Source organism: Coptis chinensis, chromosome 9 (assembly GCF_015680905.1).
Source record: "Coptis chinensis isolate HL-2020 chromosome 9, ASM1568090v1, whole genome shotgun sequence".
In the NCBI taxonomy this organism is placed as follows: domain Eukaryota; kingdom Viridiplantae; phylum Streptophyta; class Magnoliopsida; order Ranunculales; family Ranunculaceae; genus Coptis; species Coptis chinensis.
The window spans coordinates 84411183-84430637 of record NC_141464.1 but is presented as its reverse complement, the minus strand read 5'-3'; the positions used below and the strand labels follow the sequence as shown (position 1 = coordinate 84430637).

The window sequence follows — 19455 nt, the reverse complement described above, 5'->3', positions numbered from 1 at the left end:
ATGGCACCAAAGTTGTCCCGGGATTTTGACTTTACAGTTTTTTGTAACTTGTTCTCTTTTACTTCCCCCTACCCTGGTTATCAGTTATGCTACACACTTACTGATTTGTTGGACAGGCTTTAAGGTGCATATAACCTTTACATCACATCATCAAACGAAGCAGCCCGCTTTTATTTCTATTGTCATTTATGAAATTATATCCACGTCATGTTATCTCTATCGTGTTACTCATGGGAGTCATGGGTGATGGAAGTTGTTATGTTTACTGGTAAAAAGCATTTTGTGAATGGTTCCCTAGTGGCCTTCACTAGTTCACTATGACATTCATTCACTAACAGTCTTTCGCTTTTGCATCTCATGTGGTGGGAGGTGCATGCATCATGAGGCTCAAGTCGTCTAAGTAATACATTTAACCATTCACCTTTTAACAAATAGTGCAATATCTATAGTCAATGATCCCTAAGTATAGATAGATGACCGATTGGTGCTTTGAACATTTTGTTAGTGTATTCGTCATTATCTGTTGGATGTATGCATTAGCAATCATGATGAGGCTTTGACAACAGCAGCGAAGGAGGTAGTTTAGGACTTTAGGCCACAGCAGAGTGTTTACCTTTGTTGGCATCTATCCAAGCATGAAGCCTTCTCCAAGTTGCTCATCCTTTTCTCAGCCTTCAACATAACGGTGGTATTGGTAGTAGATTCTAGAACCATTGTTTGTGTTGCGGGTCATGAATTTGGATGATACATTGTGGATGCTTATTTGTTTTGATATGATATAGCAGGATATGACATGGATATTGTAATTTTTGTGGAACAGTGGATGACGTTATTTCTTTTTGTGGTATGGTAATGAGTAATGACAATTTGACAATATCTTTTTGTGTTTATTAAAGGTGCTTCTTTCGACAGCATGGACCTTTAGTAACTTATATATCAGTTCATGGAAGTGGAGATAAGTAGTGCTTCTTTCGACAAGTATTACACAAAGGAAAAAATATGCACATTTTTTAAGTGAAAATGATACTTGGCCCTGATCAATGTTACCAGGTACTGCATGGCACTTTTTGCTGGAATCGCAGCAGAGGCTCTAGTTTATGGAGAGGCAGAGGGTGGAGAAAATGATTAGAATCTGTTTAGAAGTATCTGTCCAATTAGCTAGTTGTCAGGTTTGAATATATAGATGATAACAAGTTATAGACTTTGATAAGTTGATATACATACATATGTCAAATCAAACAAGGTGGGCAATACTACAGAGTACAGTCATATAATCAAGTGGCATACACATGTTCATTTGGCTGCTTTTAAAGCTTTAATTAGTGTTGTTATCAGGAAGACTAAAGAAGCAGTGCTAGAAAATAGATGAACGTGGAAAAGATATATTAGCTCTGGTAAATGAGGACAGCCAGGTGTTATTAGGAAGATTGAAAAAGCAAATACTGATAAACTTGGACATGCATAAATTGGTTAGCCCAGTACAAAATAGGCGATTGTTGCACTGTTGCACACTTAGAGTTTCAGGTTTTGTCACCACGATTCCCTCATTATATTGATCATTTCCAAAAACAGTTTGGATATCTGTAACCATACCCGCTGTAATCACCAATTACTGGTGACAACCAGTGTACAGTGTACTAACTTCAAATTTGTGTTTCTTTTAATGTTGAGATATTTTATATAAGCAGGAGATTATCACCATAAAAAAGTCAGCCAAGTCTAGAATTCACTATTATGCCAACAATCATGAGTTTATGACTTTGCTTACAGCTTATACAGTGTGTCATACTCCATGAGTTCCTATAGTTTATGTCTTTATGATACATTTTGCTTGTAACCTGTCTTGTTACCTCACTTTATTTGAATCAGCAACACTGACGTGGTTCATTTTCCACTGTATTCTTTTAACATATATATACCGACACCATTGAGCTTTGCCAAAAAAAATTGAGAATAAAAATGTACACTGAAAAATAAGTACTTAGGAATATTCTATTCAAAATTCAGTTAAGAGTCAACTAATCATTGTAAAATGTGGTTCCATCTGATTTACTGCTCTCTCCATACTTTTACATCATCATACTAATAATAAATTATCACACTGGACACTACAAATAGGTCCCCATTCAAATGTTGACATGTTGTTTTCTACATGTGACCAGATGACTCAATGAAGGAGTCCAGGTACATTTCAATTTACTAGTTCAATGGCTTGTCTCAGTTATAAAGGAAATTTTTTCAAATATTCATCATCATCTTCCAAAGTTAGCTTATCAAATCGCTGTTTGTTTAATTCATTATTATTATATAGGCTTTAAGATATGTAAATTAACCTTGTGTAGTTCATGGTGAAAAGAGCATGGACCTTTTGAATATTTTATCAGTTCATGGAAGTGGAGATAAATAAAGGTGGCTGCTGAATTGAGCAGGAGCCGCATGTAGACATTGAAAAGAAGTCAAAAGTCAAAACCAAAAACAGACTTGTCTTCTGGGGGGATTGCTAAGGAACAATGCTCTCTCGATGCAACCCTTAACGCCAAACCATTATTCATATCATTATGTGAGCCATTTCTTGAGAGAATATGTTTGTGGACATGCAATTGTTTGTTGTCCACAAGACTTCAGTTGGTGATCGGTGGAGTGGCTGTCTGAAAATACTGTTTTACTGCTCAAAAAACATGTTAAACGGCCTGAGAATGGTTTTGACCAATAGAAAAATATTGTCCACAAAATCGGACTCTTTCTTGATTGATGGTCATTTCTACGAAAAATAAAATGTGGTTAATCATAATCATTGCCTCCCATTTTTTCATAAAAAATTAACGAATTTTGTTACACAAAAGCCATAAAGTAATTTAAGGCGTGGTAGTAGCACGTGATCAACTAAAAAATGTGTATGATGCATTTTTAGTACGCAGAGCTAGAGCACATGATTTAAAAAGTGTGGTTTATTGTGTTTTCTCCAAGTGAAATGTATAGATCATATCAATTTTGTACCAAAAATATACTAACTAACCAAGTCTATAATGCTGATTTAGAATTATATCTACTCAAAATAACAATGTCACTAAAACACTTGAGATTGCTACAAAACTCTTCATTGATGGACAAAAATTCGTGCTAAGGTTTTTTTTAAAAATTACAACATTCGAGAGAGATATATATTCTGCCTTTAACAAGAAAATTTATGATTTCCTAATCAAATGAGCTTCTCTCCTTTTCCACTTTCCACTTTCCCTTCCAATTTTCTGCTCACGCCTCCACTGCTATACAGTATACTAATGAAAAAATAGTGAAAAAATGGTTTGGTTTTGATAATAAGTGTTGCAGGATTCAACTCATTCTACAGTGGGCTTCAGAGCATATTCTTTTCATTAACTAATATACCAAAATTACCAATGATTTTTTTTCTGCTATTTTTAATTGCTTGGAAAGTCTTTTGTCTCATTAATTTGACAAAATCAACAGAGGCCACGTTTGATTCCTCTGCATGAAAAGTCAGTACACTCTCTCTTCTGAATTCTGATACTCAAATGGCAACAAAAATAAGACCCCACCATTTTTTTATTCCAAATGAATACATATACACAATACTCTTCTTCTACTTAAAGAAATACTCTTTTTTCCATTTCTTGTATTCTATCATGGTCAGTTGAAGCTATCAAAATGGTGTGTCAACTTTCAACAACTCTCCAACAGTAAAAAAAAAATTGTTCAAGGTAAGTTGAAAGATGAAAGATTGGTTCTTTTTGGCTTTTCTGGTTTATATTCACTGTTTTGAGCTGACCCCACTTTTGGAATTGAGTTAAAATAAGAAAAATGTAGTTTATTTGTCTTTATTATTCTAATGTTTGTTAATAAGATGATGTACAATTTTATCTCTTCAAGTGGGCCATTATTTTATTGGAGCTCAAAGTTGAGTTTGTTTCAATTTATGACAGTAGTGGGGCTCAAGTCATTTTTCTCATGGAACATCATTGTGAAAAGATTGGTGTTCCTGCTTTTAGTTGAAAATAAAACAAGTTTGGTGGTTTTGTTTTTTTTGGGGAAGTGGTGATTGTTTTAGAGTTAGTAGATAGATGTGGTTCTTGTTTGTTTGGTTTTTTAAGTTGTAGTTGAATCAGTGGTTATTTGTTTTTATTTAGAGAAGTAGTTTCAAGTTGGTGGATTGCTAGCTTCAATGACTTCTACACTGTCTATGGATGAAGAGGAGAGAAATAGAGGGAGTATGTGGGTGTTGGACCAAAAACTTGATCAGCCTATGGACGAGGAAGCTGGGAGGCTAAGAAATATGTACAGGGAAAAGGTTAGATATATACTCTACATCCGTATGGCACCATCTTCATTCATTTTCACTCATTGCAGTCACCCTCAATCAAGTTTAACAATAAAGTTTGTTTAGGTTCTATGTTGTAGGCTGTAGTCATATCTTGCTGTAGACTGTTATTGATCCAATTATCTTCTGTTTTTCAAGTCATAAAACCTTTACTTCTCGGACAATTTAGTATTTAATTATTTATATCCTGTTTCATTGTCAAAGACGATCAATTAACTACCGGTTGGTATTCAGATGTGGATTATGAGTCAATTTGGTGTATGCTATGTGTGATTGAGTAAATTGGGAGAATGCATAATCAATAACTATTTGTGCAGACATTTTCATCACTATTGGTTTTACGACTTGCGTTCCAAAGTCTTGGAATAGTATATGGAGACTTGGGCACATCTCCATTGTATGTATTCTATAATACATTCCCTAATAATAAAATTGACGATCCAGAGGAGGTGATTGGAGCTCTTTCGATGATCATATACTCTCTTACTCTCATTCCCCTTCTCAAGTATGTCTTTGTGGTATTAAGGGCAAACGATAATGGTCAAGGTAAACTCTCAATCTCTCAGTGTTCTTTCACTTTCATATTCTCTTTTCCTACTATTGCTTATCAAAATAGATAAAAAAAAAAATGCTGGGCCTGTGTTCTACCCAGTTAAATGTATATATCTGAAGCTGTGTCATTACTCATTAGTTGTATGTGTCAGTTTTGAATACTCTGGTATATGGTGTGGTACACAGTCACAGTTGTCACTGTATTCAGAATTAAGGCACATCAGGTAGATTCCTCGTCATGATAATTCTAGGTAATGTATCTCGCGGAATTTAGTAGATTCTTGACTTCCATGTTTATATACCTACTTGAAACCAAATATCACTGTTAGTGCTGTATCGCATCTGCTTACAGTTGGCTTCTCAAACTTTATTCTGTAATTGATATGTTTCACAAAAAGAATCTTAGCAGTTTTACTTGCTTATAGAGTTTTAGTATTTTCATCATGGAATTGGATTGAAAAGATAACAACAGAAGGTTGGCAATTGCAGATTTTTAGTGCTTTAAATAAAGGATTTCGTATTTGGTTTTGAGCTGGGTTATTTGGGTTGTCTGATAGAATAAATATCGGAGAAGTTTGAAATGGCACTACAATGATCTTTGGGAAAAGAGAAAAAACTGGTCTCTGTGAGATATATGAAAGTGGATCAGAAACATTTAATGGTGTGAATTAGAGATCTCAACTGTTAAATGATATATTGTTTATGATAATTTATTGGGAACAAGAGAAACTGGTGGTTTGAGTTCATAAACATTTAAGCAGTTTAAATAGTATCTGAGAGCGAGAGATTTGAAATTCAATATGTATCTAGTTCAGGGTATTCCTCGGCATATTTAGCCATACAGTTGGCTTCATGTGTAGAGTATTTTTAAGTGCTTTTAATAAATATCAGATAATTATGTTTTTGAGTAATTTATCCTCTTTATCCAACAGGTGGAACATTTGCTCTGTATTCACTACTCTGTCGACATGCGAAAATAAAAACTATTCCGAACCAACACCGGACAGATGAAGAGCTAACAACCTACAGTCGCCATACATTCCACGAGAAATCTTTTGCTGCAAAAACCAAAAAATGGTTAGAAGCTCAAGCTTATAGGAAAACTGCACTTCTAATTCTTGTGCTCGTTGGCACTTGCATGGTGATTGGCGATGGAATTCTCACTCCCGCAATTTCAGGTCTTACTAAGCAACTGCTATGAAACTAACACTTGTTTCACATATAGATAGAAACAAACATTGATATATGTATAACTCCATTCAGAAACTTGTTTATTCCCAATAATATGTTGCCTCAAGTGTGAAGCCCCCGGACCCCTGCATACGCACAAGTATTTTGTGTAGTTACTGATTGGTGGAATCATGTGAATTATTAAGTTATGGTAACGTATGATTTCGTAGGCCATTGGATCCATGTAGGTTGCACCAGGTCTGAAGCTTTGCAATATAAAGTCAGTTTTTCAGACCCCAAGCCGATGATAGTCTATCTGATTTTTGTTGGATTGAATAAATCATATATTTTCGTCCTACATGACTTGATGGTCGCTACTTTCCTACCTTAGTCCTACACGGGTTATGTTAAGCAAATGAGGTGTCCATGTTACATAGGTTCTCACATATTGAGTTATTGGTGTTTTGATAAGGTAGTTGGTTACTTTTTATCTTTTAAATGATAAAAAATGTTTGGATGCATACTTGTCGAGCAGAAGTACTTTTTTGGGTTTACTTGTTTTGTTTATGTTGCCATTTCAAACTTCATATCGTTGCGGAATTGTGTTTGCATAATCCCATTATATTCAATATCGAAAGAGTATTGTTTCTTCTTTCATCCTATACGTAGACACTGAAATGAAAATCCTTATGGCAGTCCTTTCAGCTTCTGGTGGACTCCAAGTAGCATTTCCGAAGATGAGTAGTGGTAATTCCTATCCTGAAACTTTGCAGGTTCTTGTGCTTAGTATACACTTATTTCCTTTCTATAGCATGGCTTTAGTCTGTGAAAATCGTTATACTTTGTTTCCTTTATTTTTTTCATTTTAATTTAGTGCCTTTGTGCTTAGTAGCGTGCTTTAATGTCTTTGGCGCAGATGTGGTTGTGGTTGTTGCTGTAGTAATATTAGTCGGCTTGTTTAGTATGCAACATTATGGAACCGATAAAGTTGGGTGGCTCTTTGCTCCAATCGTACTCCTTTGGTTTCTTATGATTGGAGGCATCGGTGCATTCAACATTTGGAAACATGGTCACACAGTTCTAAAGGCCTTCTCTCCTGTTTATATATATCGATTTTTCAAAAGGGGAGGTTGGAGCTCCCTTGGAGGAATTATGCTCAGTATCACAGGTCACTTTCTTATTTTGTGATTTTGTGCATCTCATTTCCAACTCATTTATAGTTACTGAGAAGGACTACCAGTCTCTTGGGATTCTGACGAACATATGCACATCATTTCTGCAGGGACAGAAGCACTCTATGCTGACTTAGGCCATTTTCCTGTTTTGGTAGTTCAGATTGCGTTCACGTTGGTCGTGTTTCCTAGCCTGCTATTGGCGTATATAGGACAGGCTGCTTACCTTATGAAGAACCCAGAACACGTGAAGGATGCTTTCTATCGTTCTATACCAAGTTTGTTCTGATCTCTTGTTGTACATTGTAACTATACTTAAATGTGGTCTTCTCTCCTGAGAAAAGCTTGATAACTAACATATCCTATTTTTGCAGAGGGTATATACTGGCCAATGTTTGTTGTTGCAACTGCAGCTGCTATTGTTGCAAGTCAGGCTACAATATCTGCAACTTTCTCAATAATCAAGCAGGCACTCGCACTTGGTTGTTTTCCTAGAGTCAAGGTCGTTCATACATCTAAAAAGTTCCTTGGGCAGATATACATACCTGATATAAATTGGATTCTTATGCTTCTCTGCATTGCCGTCACTGCTGGATTCAGAAATCAAAGCCAGATTGGAAATGCTTATGGTGAGTTTGTGACCTTTTGTATTTGATCTTGTTGGTTTGACATACTTATGACAGCATATGGGGATTGCATATTGGATGCTTTAGACTCCAACACGGCTTTTGCAGTTTATGCCACGTATTGAGAATTCTTGAAGTGCTTCACTCAATTATAAATCAAATCCTTTGCCGTATACACTTCATAAGTTTGACATTCGCTTTAACAGTGTTATTAGCTTATGCCATGTATTCGATCACGTGTTCAATCACACTTGTTGACTAGTTTTAGCTTGGATTTTGTACTACCATAGATCATCTTAACAGGCTTTAGTAGTGTACCCATCAACTTTAGCTGTGTGTTTCCTGCTGAATGAGGATGGCTCCGACTTGGTTCCACAACATCTCATAGTTCTTTCAATTAAAATAATTCTCTTTAAAACTTGTGTGGCTCATTACATCCTTGCTCTGCAACAAACTTCTCTCACAAATTATACTACTATGATTGGTCAAAACTCAAAAAGTAGTTGATAGTGACATATCAGAATACAAAGAAAGCAAAAAGTAATGACTAAGAAGACACTATACCAGATTTTATGTGGTTTCTTTCTGACTTTAATATAAATGGACACGACGCCTTATTTCATCTGTACACAAATTCTGTTGGGGTTTGCAGAGTTATTTATGCACAACACAATCTTATATTTCTGTTTTCTAAGTTTAAAAAGTAAAGGTGCTAGAACCAATGTTAACCTTCGTTTTCTTATTTTTCACTATGTTTCAAGCTCGGGACATTGAAAATCACGTTACGTAACTTCTTATCTTGTGCCGCAAGCAGGTACAGCTGTTGTGATAGTTATGTTGGTAACAACATTTCTTATGATTCTAATCATGTTGCTGGTGTGGCGTTGCCATTGGACTCTTGTTTTGATATTCACTGGTTTATCACTGCTTGTGGAGTGTACTTATTTCTCATCCGTACTATTCAAGATTGACCAAGGCGGATGGGTCCCGCTGGTTATCGCCTCTGCATTTCTCATTGTCATGTTTGTTTGGCAGTACGGGACTGTGAAGCGGTACGAGTTTGAAATGGTTAGTAGGGTTTCCATGGCGTGGATCCTGGGGTTAGGGCCAAGTTTGGGATTAGTTCGAGTTCCTGGCATTGGTCTTGTATATACGGAATTAGCAAGTGGGGTGCCTCATATTTTCTCTCACTTTATAACTAATCTACCTGCTATCCATAACGTTGTCGTTTTTGTGTGCGTGAAATACCTCCCTGTCTACAGAGTACCCCAAGAGGAAAGGTTCCTTGTAAAACGGATTGGACCCAAGGACTTCCATATGTTTCGCTGTGTAGCGAGATATGGTTATAAAGATCTTCATAAAAAGGATGATGATTTTGAGAAGATGCTCTTTGATAACTTGTTTGTATTTGTTCGCCTAGAATCGATGATGGATGGATGTTCAGACTCAGATGAATGTAGTTTGTATGGACAGCTAACACAGCGGTCAAGTGACAACCCTTTAGTTGATAGCACCAACACAATCTTCTCCAACATGGAACCTACAATGTCATCATCAAATGATTCGATTGTGCCTGTCAAGTCCCCATTGAGGGCAAGCAGCCTGATGAGGTCATCAGGACAGATGAGCAGTCTGACAGGAATGGACGAGTTGGACTTCTTGAAAAATTGTAGGGATGCTGGGGTTGTGCATATACTTGGGAACACAGTAGTGAGAGCCCGACGAGATTCAGGAATCATAAAGAAGATTGCTGTTGATTACATATATGCTTTCCTTAGGAAAATGTGCAGGGAGAACAGTGTGATCTTCAATGTCCCTCATGAAAGTCTGTTAAATGTTGGGCAGATATTCTATGTATAATAATTTTATTGACATTAAAAGTTTTTGTCTTCATTTCTTGTCTCTCAGTTTTCTAATGTACATAGTCATCATTGAGGTTGAGCATAACACACAAGCGTGTCGTCCTTAGTATTTCTGAGCTGAAGTCGATGCTGCTGCTCTTTTCTACTATAACCTGAACTTCTCTAGCATCTTCAACTTCAGTAAGCAACACTAAATATGCTGGTGCTTTTGCTTTTGAAAATTTTTATTTAGAAACAAGACAGTAAACTGTATTCATATGAGCAGACTTTTGTTTAGTTGGCATCAATGTTGCAGGTGACAGTTTTTTCTTAACGTTTATTCTCTTGGTCCTAAGTTTTTTTTTACCTGCATTTGCTTGATAAATTATTTTAATTCTATGCAATCCAGATCCAAGAAGGCAATTAAGAAAAGGATTAGTGTAGATACAAATGCACCAAATGATATAATGCACGGGTCTCCCACTGCTTCAGGATCATTGCCTCGTTGACTTGCTGATAGCATACGTTCATAACAAAATGCATTGTGAAAACTCAAACTAATAAAAAAAAATAGCCCCGTGCTGGGATAAGATCATAAGAACCACTGTTGAGGTTTGACTTCCAATGTTAAAATCCACTTGTCTGGTTCATCATTCAGATTGGGAGTCGTTGACAAGGAGTGGTTGAAACCGTCGAATTATTTCATACAATTTGTAGGACATCTCTAGTTGATGTATACACTCGTTTACCATCTGAGAAAACAAATAATACTAATAACCAGTAAAACTGTGATGAACTGATGATGCACTTCTACCTGAGAAGAAATAATAATAAAGACAATAACAACCTTTGAAGGTTTTGCATATCAGTATAGTGGAAGTCATCAACATGACAACGAAAAGGATTAGACTTTAGAGAAACATATAATCATTTTAAAAGGATTTGAAGCCGAACATCTACATGAGTGCATATTCCTACCATATTCCATACTCTTATTGTACAAACCCAAGTAAAATCATTACAAATGGGGTAACAAAAATATCAAATGAGACTCAAGCCTTAGACAGCAACAGGTACAGCCTCATCCAGAGCAAGAACACCAGGAAGTTGTTTCCCTTCCAACAACTCCAAACTGGCACCACCACCAGTGGAGATGTGGCTCATCAACTCAGCAACTCCTACCTTCTCTACGGCAGCAACAGAATCTCCACCTCCTATAATTGTTGTCACTCCCTTTCCACTAAGCTCTGCTAACTTATTTGCAATTGCCTGTTAGAGGAGTTACCATGTTAAGACATCCAGTATAACGCATATCGCTGCTATATATGTGCGTGTGTCTGTGTTGCATGAACGGCACGGGGGTTGGTGGTAAATAGATTCAAGTGGAGTAACGTATATGGGAAAGCAACAAGGCTGCATACCTCTGTTCCAACTGCAAACTTGTCAAACTCAAAGACTCCCATAGGCCCATTCCAGATAACGGTCTTGGTTGTATCCAAGGCTTCACTGAATGTTTTAACGGAATCGGGGCCAATGTCCAATCCCATCCAACCATCGGGAATAGCAGATGCAGGCACAGTCTGGACCATGTGAATTGAATTGTTATATTTTCTCACAAATACCATAAAGCAAAAAAGCTTGACTTTCTTAAGCAGTAATTTGGTAATCATATGAGTTCAACTTTTCCAACTTAAGCAATTTATATTTTGGCAGCATGCTTAAAGTGTACATCAATCACTCAATTGGAGTTGCTATACAAAGACATCTAGCTTGCAAGAACCATAGAGAGCTAAGTGACATACCTGGGTGTTTGCATCAGGGGGCAAACTTGTCAGCAATAATGACATCAGTTGGTAGCAAAAGAGACACCCCCTTTGCCTTGGCCTTCTCAAGGAGAGAGGTAGCAAGTTCAATCTTGTCTGCCTCTACCAGAGACGAACCAACTGATAACCCTTGAGCCTTGTAAAATGTGAAGATCATGCCTCCACCTAGGAGAAGGATATCACACTTCTCCAGCAAGGACTCGATAACACCGATCTTGGATGAGACCTTTGAGCCACCGACAATAGCAGCAAATGGCCTTTTTGGGTTTGACACTGCACCAACCAGATAATCAAGTTCCTACAACAGAAAATATTTAAGATAATTAGAAACCTAGCATGTCAAAGACGCAACGAGAATACCAATACCAAACTACCATCACCTAGTATATGACTCTTTCAATAAGCTATCTCGACCACCTAAAACTCTTTTTCCCAGGAATAGAACAGCTGAAGAATCCTGACCTTTTGCAAAAGGAACCCAGCGACTGATGGCTTCAAGAATTTGGTAACTCCCTCTGTTGAAGCGTGTGCTCTATGTGCAGTCCCGAATGCATCATTCACATACAGGTCTGCTAGGGAAGCGAGTTTCTTAGCAAATTCAGGCTCGTTCTTCTCCTCTTCTTTGTAAAATCTCACGTTCTCAAGGAGAAGAACACCACCTTCAGGGAGTGCAGCCACCAACTTCTCGACATCAGGACCAATACAATCATCGGCCTTTTCTACCTGTCAATTCTCACATAGTTGCAAGAATAAACATTAAATGAGGGCTTTATATCCAAGACTTAACATTGCTTAGATGGTATTTGATGAACAATGGTGTAATACCTTGATTCCAAGAAGCTCGGAAAGTCTAGGGACAAGAGGACTCAAACTGAATTTTGGAGTGACGCCCTTTGGCCGTCCCTGAAAACAAATGAAACACTATTAAAAACTATTATTTCCAATAATATAATGTATTTCAATGTCAAATAAATCCTCTATCATACAGAAGAACCTATGACAATCACAATCCATCAAACACAGCTCATATTACGCACATAAACGCACTTAGAATTTGTGACAAAGGAGCAAATGTGGAACATCCTTACACAGACAGAATCCCCAACTATGCATCATCACCACTAACATTATCAGCTACAGAAACTAAGGCTATCTTTGCATGTTTGGTGTAGCTGAAAGTAAGCTCCCTTTTCGATTATAGTCTATTGCATTATAGTACACTAGTCAATCTCTCCATTTGCATACCAGACACATATTTCAAAAAGAAGTACCATCAAAGTTTCAACCCAATTCAGAAATATATATTACTACTACACAAAAACATTCACACCCAACTCATCAAATAACATGATCAATAATAATTAGCATCAAATACACAAAATTCAATAACCAAATGAACAGCAAAAAAAACACATATAACTTAAACTTACCAGATGACTAGAAAGAATAACTTTAGCACCATTACTAATCAAATGCTTAATAGTAGGAATAGCAGCACGGATTCTAGTATCATCAGTAATATTCTGACTATCATCCAATGGTACATTCAAATCAGCTCTCACAAACACTCTCTTTCCTTTCAAATCAGAAGAACTCAAATCCCCAACACTCTTTTTCACACTATAAATAACCCCTTTCATTGCATTCCTTCTAACAGTAGTACTAGTTTTTTTAGCATGAAGTGCTGCAAGTAAAGGGTCAAAAGCTACTGATGAAAAACCAAGACGATGACGAAGTGGGCTACTACGTAGGAAAGAAGAAGATGGGAGTGAGACTGAGTGACGTGTTGTTGTTGTTCTTGATGAGGATGATGTTGGGTGAAGAGTTAGTGAAGTTGGTGATGCTGCTGCTGAAGCCATGAAGAAGAAGAAGAAATAAAGATTCGATTTTTATGAGAAAGAAATGATCAGAAGAAATGAGGGGGTGTCTGAAATATGAATATGAATAAAATGTGTGGAATTGATTGGATGAAAATGGGGATTACTCTTATCGTTGAGGAGAGGCTGATATGTTCAATGATACCAACAGTCTACTGGTAATAATTTTTTTTACTAATGTTAAAAAATATTGGATAAGAAGATTGGTGAATGGATATAAGCTGTCAGGTCTAGGCTTGGTAAAGTACAAAATTGTGCTATTTTGTCATGGGGCTGTTACAATCCTGAATTCCTGATACACAAAAATGAAGACATATGTAGGACTCTCCATTGTGCTTTAACAGTATCTGTGGGAGAAACATGTTCTGACTCCTCACTGTACATTGGATACAAAGGCAGATGTTGACCTGCATGTATTTTTCTTTTCCTTGTGAAGAAGAAGAACATCTGCACATCACCTGATTCTGTAAGTGAGCATCAAGGACAGAAGTCAATGCGGTGTATCTTCAGAACTTTTTGTTTCAACCACGCTTTCTTTTCCGCCTGTTTAAAATTGAATTATACATTTGTACAAAAGCCTCGCCATTTAATGATGTGGTCAAGGAGATATTCCTGGGACAAAAGGTACAGGTGGCTCAGGTTTTTTTACTTTATCCACCATGACAGCTTGAGTCAAGAGGAGTATACCAGCAATGGATGCTGCATTCTGAAGTGCACACCTGGAGACCCTACAAGGATCTATAACCCCAGCATCAAATAGATCTTCATATTTATCTGTCAAGGCATTGTACCCTGTCTGCCACTGACATGCTAGAAGCTTCTCTACAACTACTGAGCCATCAACTCCTGCATTACTTGCGATTGAGAATGCAGGTATAAGAAGTGCCTGAAAATTGCAACGATGAAGCCCATGAGTTCCAAACCAAAGAATAGAAGTTCCACTTAAAAAAGAGTATAGTTCAACTTATGTGCAGTGTAATACATTCAGGTAGACCATAGACTCGGAGATTTATTAGGAGGTACATGATTAAAAGATAACCGGCAATCTTGGCTGAAAAATCATTAAACCAACATGAACAGGAGCCATTCAAGCAAATATGAGAATGCAAATTATTGCTAATACATTCCCCCATGGTCTGGACTCTCATTGCTTTTTTAAAATGGGTTGAGAAACTGTGATAGACAAGAAACCACCGTCGTACACTATTCTCACCACCATCACCTCGCGGCAATAATAAAACATACAAAATTGACGACAATAGGACAACACAATGCAGAGTACCTTGCTTATGATGTCGGCACCAAGTCGCTCATCTGGGTCTTCCATGCAATCCTTTATAGCGGGAATATACTTAGACAGATGTATGAAGGTCACCCCACCACCAGGGGCTATACCTTCATCCATGGCAGCAAATGTGGAATTTTTTGCGTCCTCTATTCTGAGCTTTCGATCTTCAAGTTCAACCTCAGTAGGAGCTCCAACCTAAATGCCAAGTTCATTTCATCAGTACCCACAGTACGAACGAAATTGAGGTAGCTACAACATGGGATTCACATCCAACTCACATTTTAATATGCAAATACAGTAGGGAACAGTGTTTTTAAAACACACTGAGGCTAAAGCCTCAAAAGCATAGTAGTTATTTTACTCTTCCTCCTCACAACCAGCTCAATCTTTGTTCAAAGGACCAAACAAGTGAACAACCTTATTCATACGGAAAACTGTTCAATTGCAAAATAGAAACAAAAGTTACAGCTTTTTTGACATCGAGGTGTGATTGAGGATTACACCTCAATAAGCCTCTGAGGCCCACCTTAAACCTCTAGGAGGCCTAACGCTTCGAGTCCTTTATGCATTTTTTAAAACCTTGGTGGGGATTCTCTCCTTGATTAGAGCTAAATATCATGCATTGATTATCACGGTGATTTTATTTTCTCAAAAAGAAATTCTCACGAAGAAGGGAAACTCTGTATACAGAGTAAATAAAGGCGTTAAACACGAGTAGTTTAAATGTTCTGGCTGTGTCTTCACAAAACTGCTTGAAGTCTTACCCATCAATCTTGATAGATGGCAAACCATGATTGGTGGATATGTAGAATGTAGTCTTTGAGGATGTCTTCTTTTTCTTTCTTTCTTTTACTGTCATTGTAGGTTTTCTCAACTTACTCCCTTATTTTTAACAAAAGCTTTCACTTTACTGCCAAAATAAATAAATAAATAAATAGCAAATCACTAAAAACATGACCGCTTTGCGGCTTGACTGCATTAGGATTAGAATTTTAATTAATATGTGAAAATGTGATTCTCTCCTTGATTTTTGTCTTAATGTCCCACTATTTTGACGCACCTTCTATGTTGAACTAATAACTTCTATATCTAAGACAACAATTAAGGAACTATAAGAAATGGACACTCAACCTCAAATTTCTAGTTTGATACATCTTCAGAGCTGCAAACTATATTCTTATTCCTGCACAAAGAAACTAAAATGCAGGTAGCTATAAATGCTGCAATACCTTGATAATAGCAACACCACCTGAGAGCTTTGCGACTCTTTCAGAGAGCTTCTTTGATAGATAGGAACTGTCTGTTTCACTTAAATCTTTCTTTATCTGTGCAATTCTAGCTCGAATTTCAGCTTTAGTGGTTGGGTCCGCAACAATAGTTGTTGAATCGCTGGATATGATTATCTTTTGAGCAAGGCCAAGCTGATCAGATGTTGCACCTTCAAGTGTCAGGCCCAACTCCCCAGCAAGGAAATCCGCACCTTTTTTGTCAAATTACCAGTTGGTTAATGAGTAGCACAGACAATCAATGGTTTTAGAGTATGCAGTAGTGAGCCTCCTCAAAGCAGCAAATAACACAAACGGACATTCATAATAATAGACATACTTATTTTATAAAGAAAATATGATGAATAGTTACTAAAAATAAGATCATCCCTTGACCGATATTAGATGGTGTCCTAGTTGTTAAACACCTAAAGCCTATTACATTAAATACTCGGAATGCGTCATAGTACATTAACAAACAAGCAATAAAATTCTATGTTTTTAAGGGAAATGGAGCTGCACATGATTAGCCAAGTTATTCTGCCTAATTTTATCTAAGCCGTTTTACTTGTCTTCACATTTTATCTTAACACTACTGAAATCCAGAGGCTGAGATGGTTTCTATCATTGGGGTTAGCCGCAGATTGCTCCAGGAAGAGTGAACTATGAATCAAGTGATGATTTGGTATTTACGTAATTAGAGTTTCTTGATTGCATTGTACTTATTTTTCTACTGATGTAAATTCCACAATGTTAAAAAGTATCCATCTGAAACATCACTGAATTTAGCATGAGGGTCCAAAAATTGTCAATCTATGCATGATCAATCATGGAAGACAATCGGTCTAATACAAAAAAAGGGATATCATGAGTAGGCATATGATGGGTGATCCTGATTTTAAAATGTACGATAATCTCTTCAAACTTTCCATCAGTGATATCTACACACTGTTTCAGACAACAAGAAAACTATTGACGCTGTAATTTCTTTGTTCGCAATGTGTATTACTAAAGAAACACTATTATATAAGTGTATTCACCTGTCATTAGGGCAATGTCTTGCAGAATAGCTTTCTTGCCCTCACCAAAACCCGGGCACCTGATGGCAGCAACATTTGCTATACCACGCAGTTTGTTCATGATCAGTGTGGCCAATACTTCAGTTGTGACATCCTCGGCAATAATTAATAGTGGAACACTCAGCTGGGCTGTCTTTTCTAGTAATGGAATGATTTCTTTGATGCTTGATATTCTTTGATCAGTTACTAAGACTTTCGCATTCTCAAATTCCACTATCGATTTATCAGGATTGTTAATAAAGTGCGGTGACATATAGCCCTTGTCAACCTGTTAAAACAAATGTACATTAGTCCACCAACAGCTTGGAATACATGGACACATACATGGTGGCAGAACCCAATATCAAACATATCCAGCACTCATGTCATATGTATCCTTATCAATGGCAAATTCCAAATAATTCTAGATTTTCCAATTTAAAGACTGTCTACAAATTACTTAAGAAAAAAGCAAATCATTTACAGTTTTAGACTACCTTTTTTAAATGCAGTTTTGTACTACCTTCATTCCTTCTTCAACAATGATAATCGTTTCAATAGATGAGGACGACTCAATCGAGATAACTCCATCAGAACCAATCTTTCCAATAGCCTCGGCAATTAGATTCCCCACAAACTCATCATTTCCAGCAGATATTGAAGCCACGGCTGGAAGAAGAAAAAAGAAAACAAGTTTGAGGGTGATATCATCATGTTCTCTCCAAAATATGAAACAAATTTCTAACAACCAAGAGGCAAGTTTTGTTACCTTTTATGTCTTCACTCCCCATCACAGGCCTACATTTACTTTTCAATACTTTAACCAATTCTTGCACCGTCTTATCCATCCCTTTCTTCAAAGAAGTGGGATTAGCTCCAGAAGCAACAGCTAACAACCCAGACCTAACCATTTCTCGAGCCAAAATAATTGCAGTTGTCGTTCCATCACCTGCCGAATCATTTGTCTTACGAGCCACCTATACACATTAACATTTGTTTAATATGAAAATTAAACAATAACCTATTACATGAACCATGGTCTAGTGTAATTAACCTCTTGAATGAGCTTTGCTCCTGCATTCTCAATGGAATCTGCAAGCTCAATTGCCTGAGCAATTGTTACTCCATCGTTAATCACTCTCGGTATATCAGGCCCATCAAGAATTACATTACGACCTGGATTTTAACACCTCATCATTAACTTAACTCAAAAATGCCCGGCAATAAAAAACAAACTACTAAACAAAATGCAATAAAGTATATACCTTTAGGTCCTAATGTAACAGAAACAGCATCAGCAAGCTTATTAATCCCAACTAACAAACCATTCCTACAATCTTTATCAAAAGATATCCTCTTTACTCCAGCTCTTACTGTAAAATTCCTACTACTCATCTTTAAAGAGCTTCTAGAGAAACAATAGCATGCCCTTTTTCTTAAACTCTACAAAAAAACAATAAACATGAACATTAAAAGCTTGTATAAGAAAGTTTTGAGTAAAAAATGAGTAGAAAACTTACAGTGAATGAAGGTGTTTGATGAAATGTCGCTGAGAATGAAGTTAGAGACATTTTTAGGGGTTTTGGGTTTTGAGGCCAAGAGACAAAAAAAAATGGGTTTATGCTTTTTTATTATATGGGGTTTATTTATATATAACCGGGTTGTTGAGGGTTAAACGACTGCAGCCGTCAAAAAAGGTTCAAGATGATGATTAGTTATATCTCGAGGTTATGACCTGAATAGTGCATGTGGTATCGTGTATGGTTGTACGATTTTTATCCTAAACCTGGGTTATAGAGAAGCTGGTTTGTTATTTATGGCAAGTGTGAAATTTTAGTTTTAACCACCACACAGAGATGTGCAAGGAAATGTGCAAGACCCATGAATGGGATCTGCGAATGGGAGCATTCACTCTCGGAGTCAATCGTGTTGCTCGGGCAACCATGCTTAGAGCATTCCCAATGCTGGTGGAAAAGAGGGGTTTGTGAAAATAGTCACGTCTTTGGTGTGGAAAACCGGTGCCTAATGCAGAAGTGACTAACTGGTGACTATTTTCCCAAGTTGAAAACAAAGTGAAACCTTTAATGGCTGACTTGTGAACTTTGGATAGGATATTGGATTCCATCTCGTGTTTTTCCGGACGGAATGTTTCATTCCGTCTTGAGTGTTTTTTCGATTTTTTTTTAACTTCAGACAAAATACCGGACGGGATGTTACATTCCATCTCAATCAAAATGCCTCCAGGAATCCAACATCCCGTCCGGGATTATTTTTCACCTTTGCATTGGGCAGCCTCATCTTACTTTTCGCCGAAACGGTGAAAAACTTGGGGAATACTGCCTACGTGGCAGTGATAAGAGGGGAAATAAATCCACCTGCATTGGGAATGCTCTTAGGGGTTGGGAAGCCTAAGGTCCCTGAGGTTGATACTGATAATTGATGTTGGT

At 37.1% G+C, this 19455-nt stretch overlaps 3 protein-coding genes across 5 annotated transcripts; 1 reads left to right on the top strand and 2 right to left on the bottom strand.

Moving 5' to 3' along the window:
* The first annotated feature begins 3582 nt into the window (after positions 1-3582).
* LOC147478995 (potassium transporter 10-like) lies at positions 3583-9749 on the top strand. The gene is made up of 9 exons (XM_086582375.1): positions 3583-3719; positions 4146-4306; positions 4654-4882; positions 5821-6066; positions 6755-6805; positions 6975-7226; positions 7341-7508; positions 7605-7859; positions 8671-9749. Exons 2-9 carry the CDS (start codon positions 4181-4183, stop codon positions 9714-9716), a joined length of 2373 nt encoding a protein of 790 aa, XP_086438501.1. The 5' UTR covers positions 3583-3719; positions 4146-4180; the 3' UTR covers positions 9717-9749.
* Positions 9750-10607: 858 nt separating this feature from the next.
* LOC147478994 (phosphoglycerate kinase, cytosolic-like) lies at positions 10608-13509 on the bottom strand. Its single transcript, XM_086582563.1, is given in 7 exon segments — positions 10608-10966; positions 11119-11277; positions 11500-11517; positions 11519-11818; positions 11983-12243; positions 12346-12423; positions 12951-13509. Coding segments are annotated over 7 exon segments (1455 nt in total). The 5' UTR covers positions 13380-13509; the 3' UTR covers positions 10608-10756.
* A 78-nt stretch (positions 13510-13587) lies between these two features.
* LOC147478993 (ruBisCO large subunit-binding protein subunit alpha-like) lies at positions 13588-18643 on the bottom strand. 3 transcript variants are annotated; one of them, XM_086582562.1, is made up of 10 exons: positions 18529-18643; positions 18274-18451; positions 18063-18184; positions 17778-17985; positions 17532-17677; positions 16991-17297; positions 15915-16165; positions 14680-14880; positions 14085-14283; positions 13588-14009 (listed from the first exon to the last, which is right to left on the bottom strand). In XM_086582562.1, exons 1-10 carry the CDS (start codon positions 18577-18579, stop codon positions 13996-13998), a joined length of 1677 nt encoding a protein of 558 aa, XP_086438688.1. In that variant the 5' UTR covers positions 18580-18643; the 3' UTR covers positions 13588-13995. The 3 variants fall into 3 exon arrangements, with proteins under 3 accessions (XP_086438688.1, XP_086438686.1, XP_086438687.1); XM_086582560.1 differs by having other exon boundaries at positions 13588-14283; XM_086582561.1 differs by having other exon boundaries at positions 13588-14283; positions 17778-17973.
* Between the last annotated feature and the right edge of the window lie 812 nt (positions 18644-19455).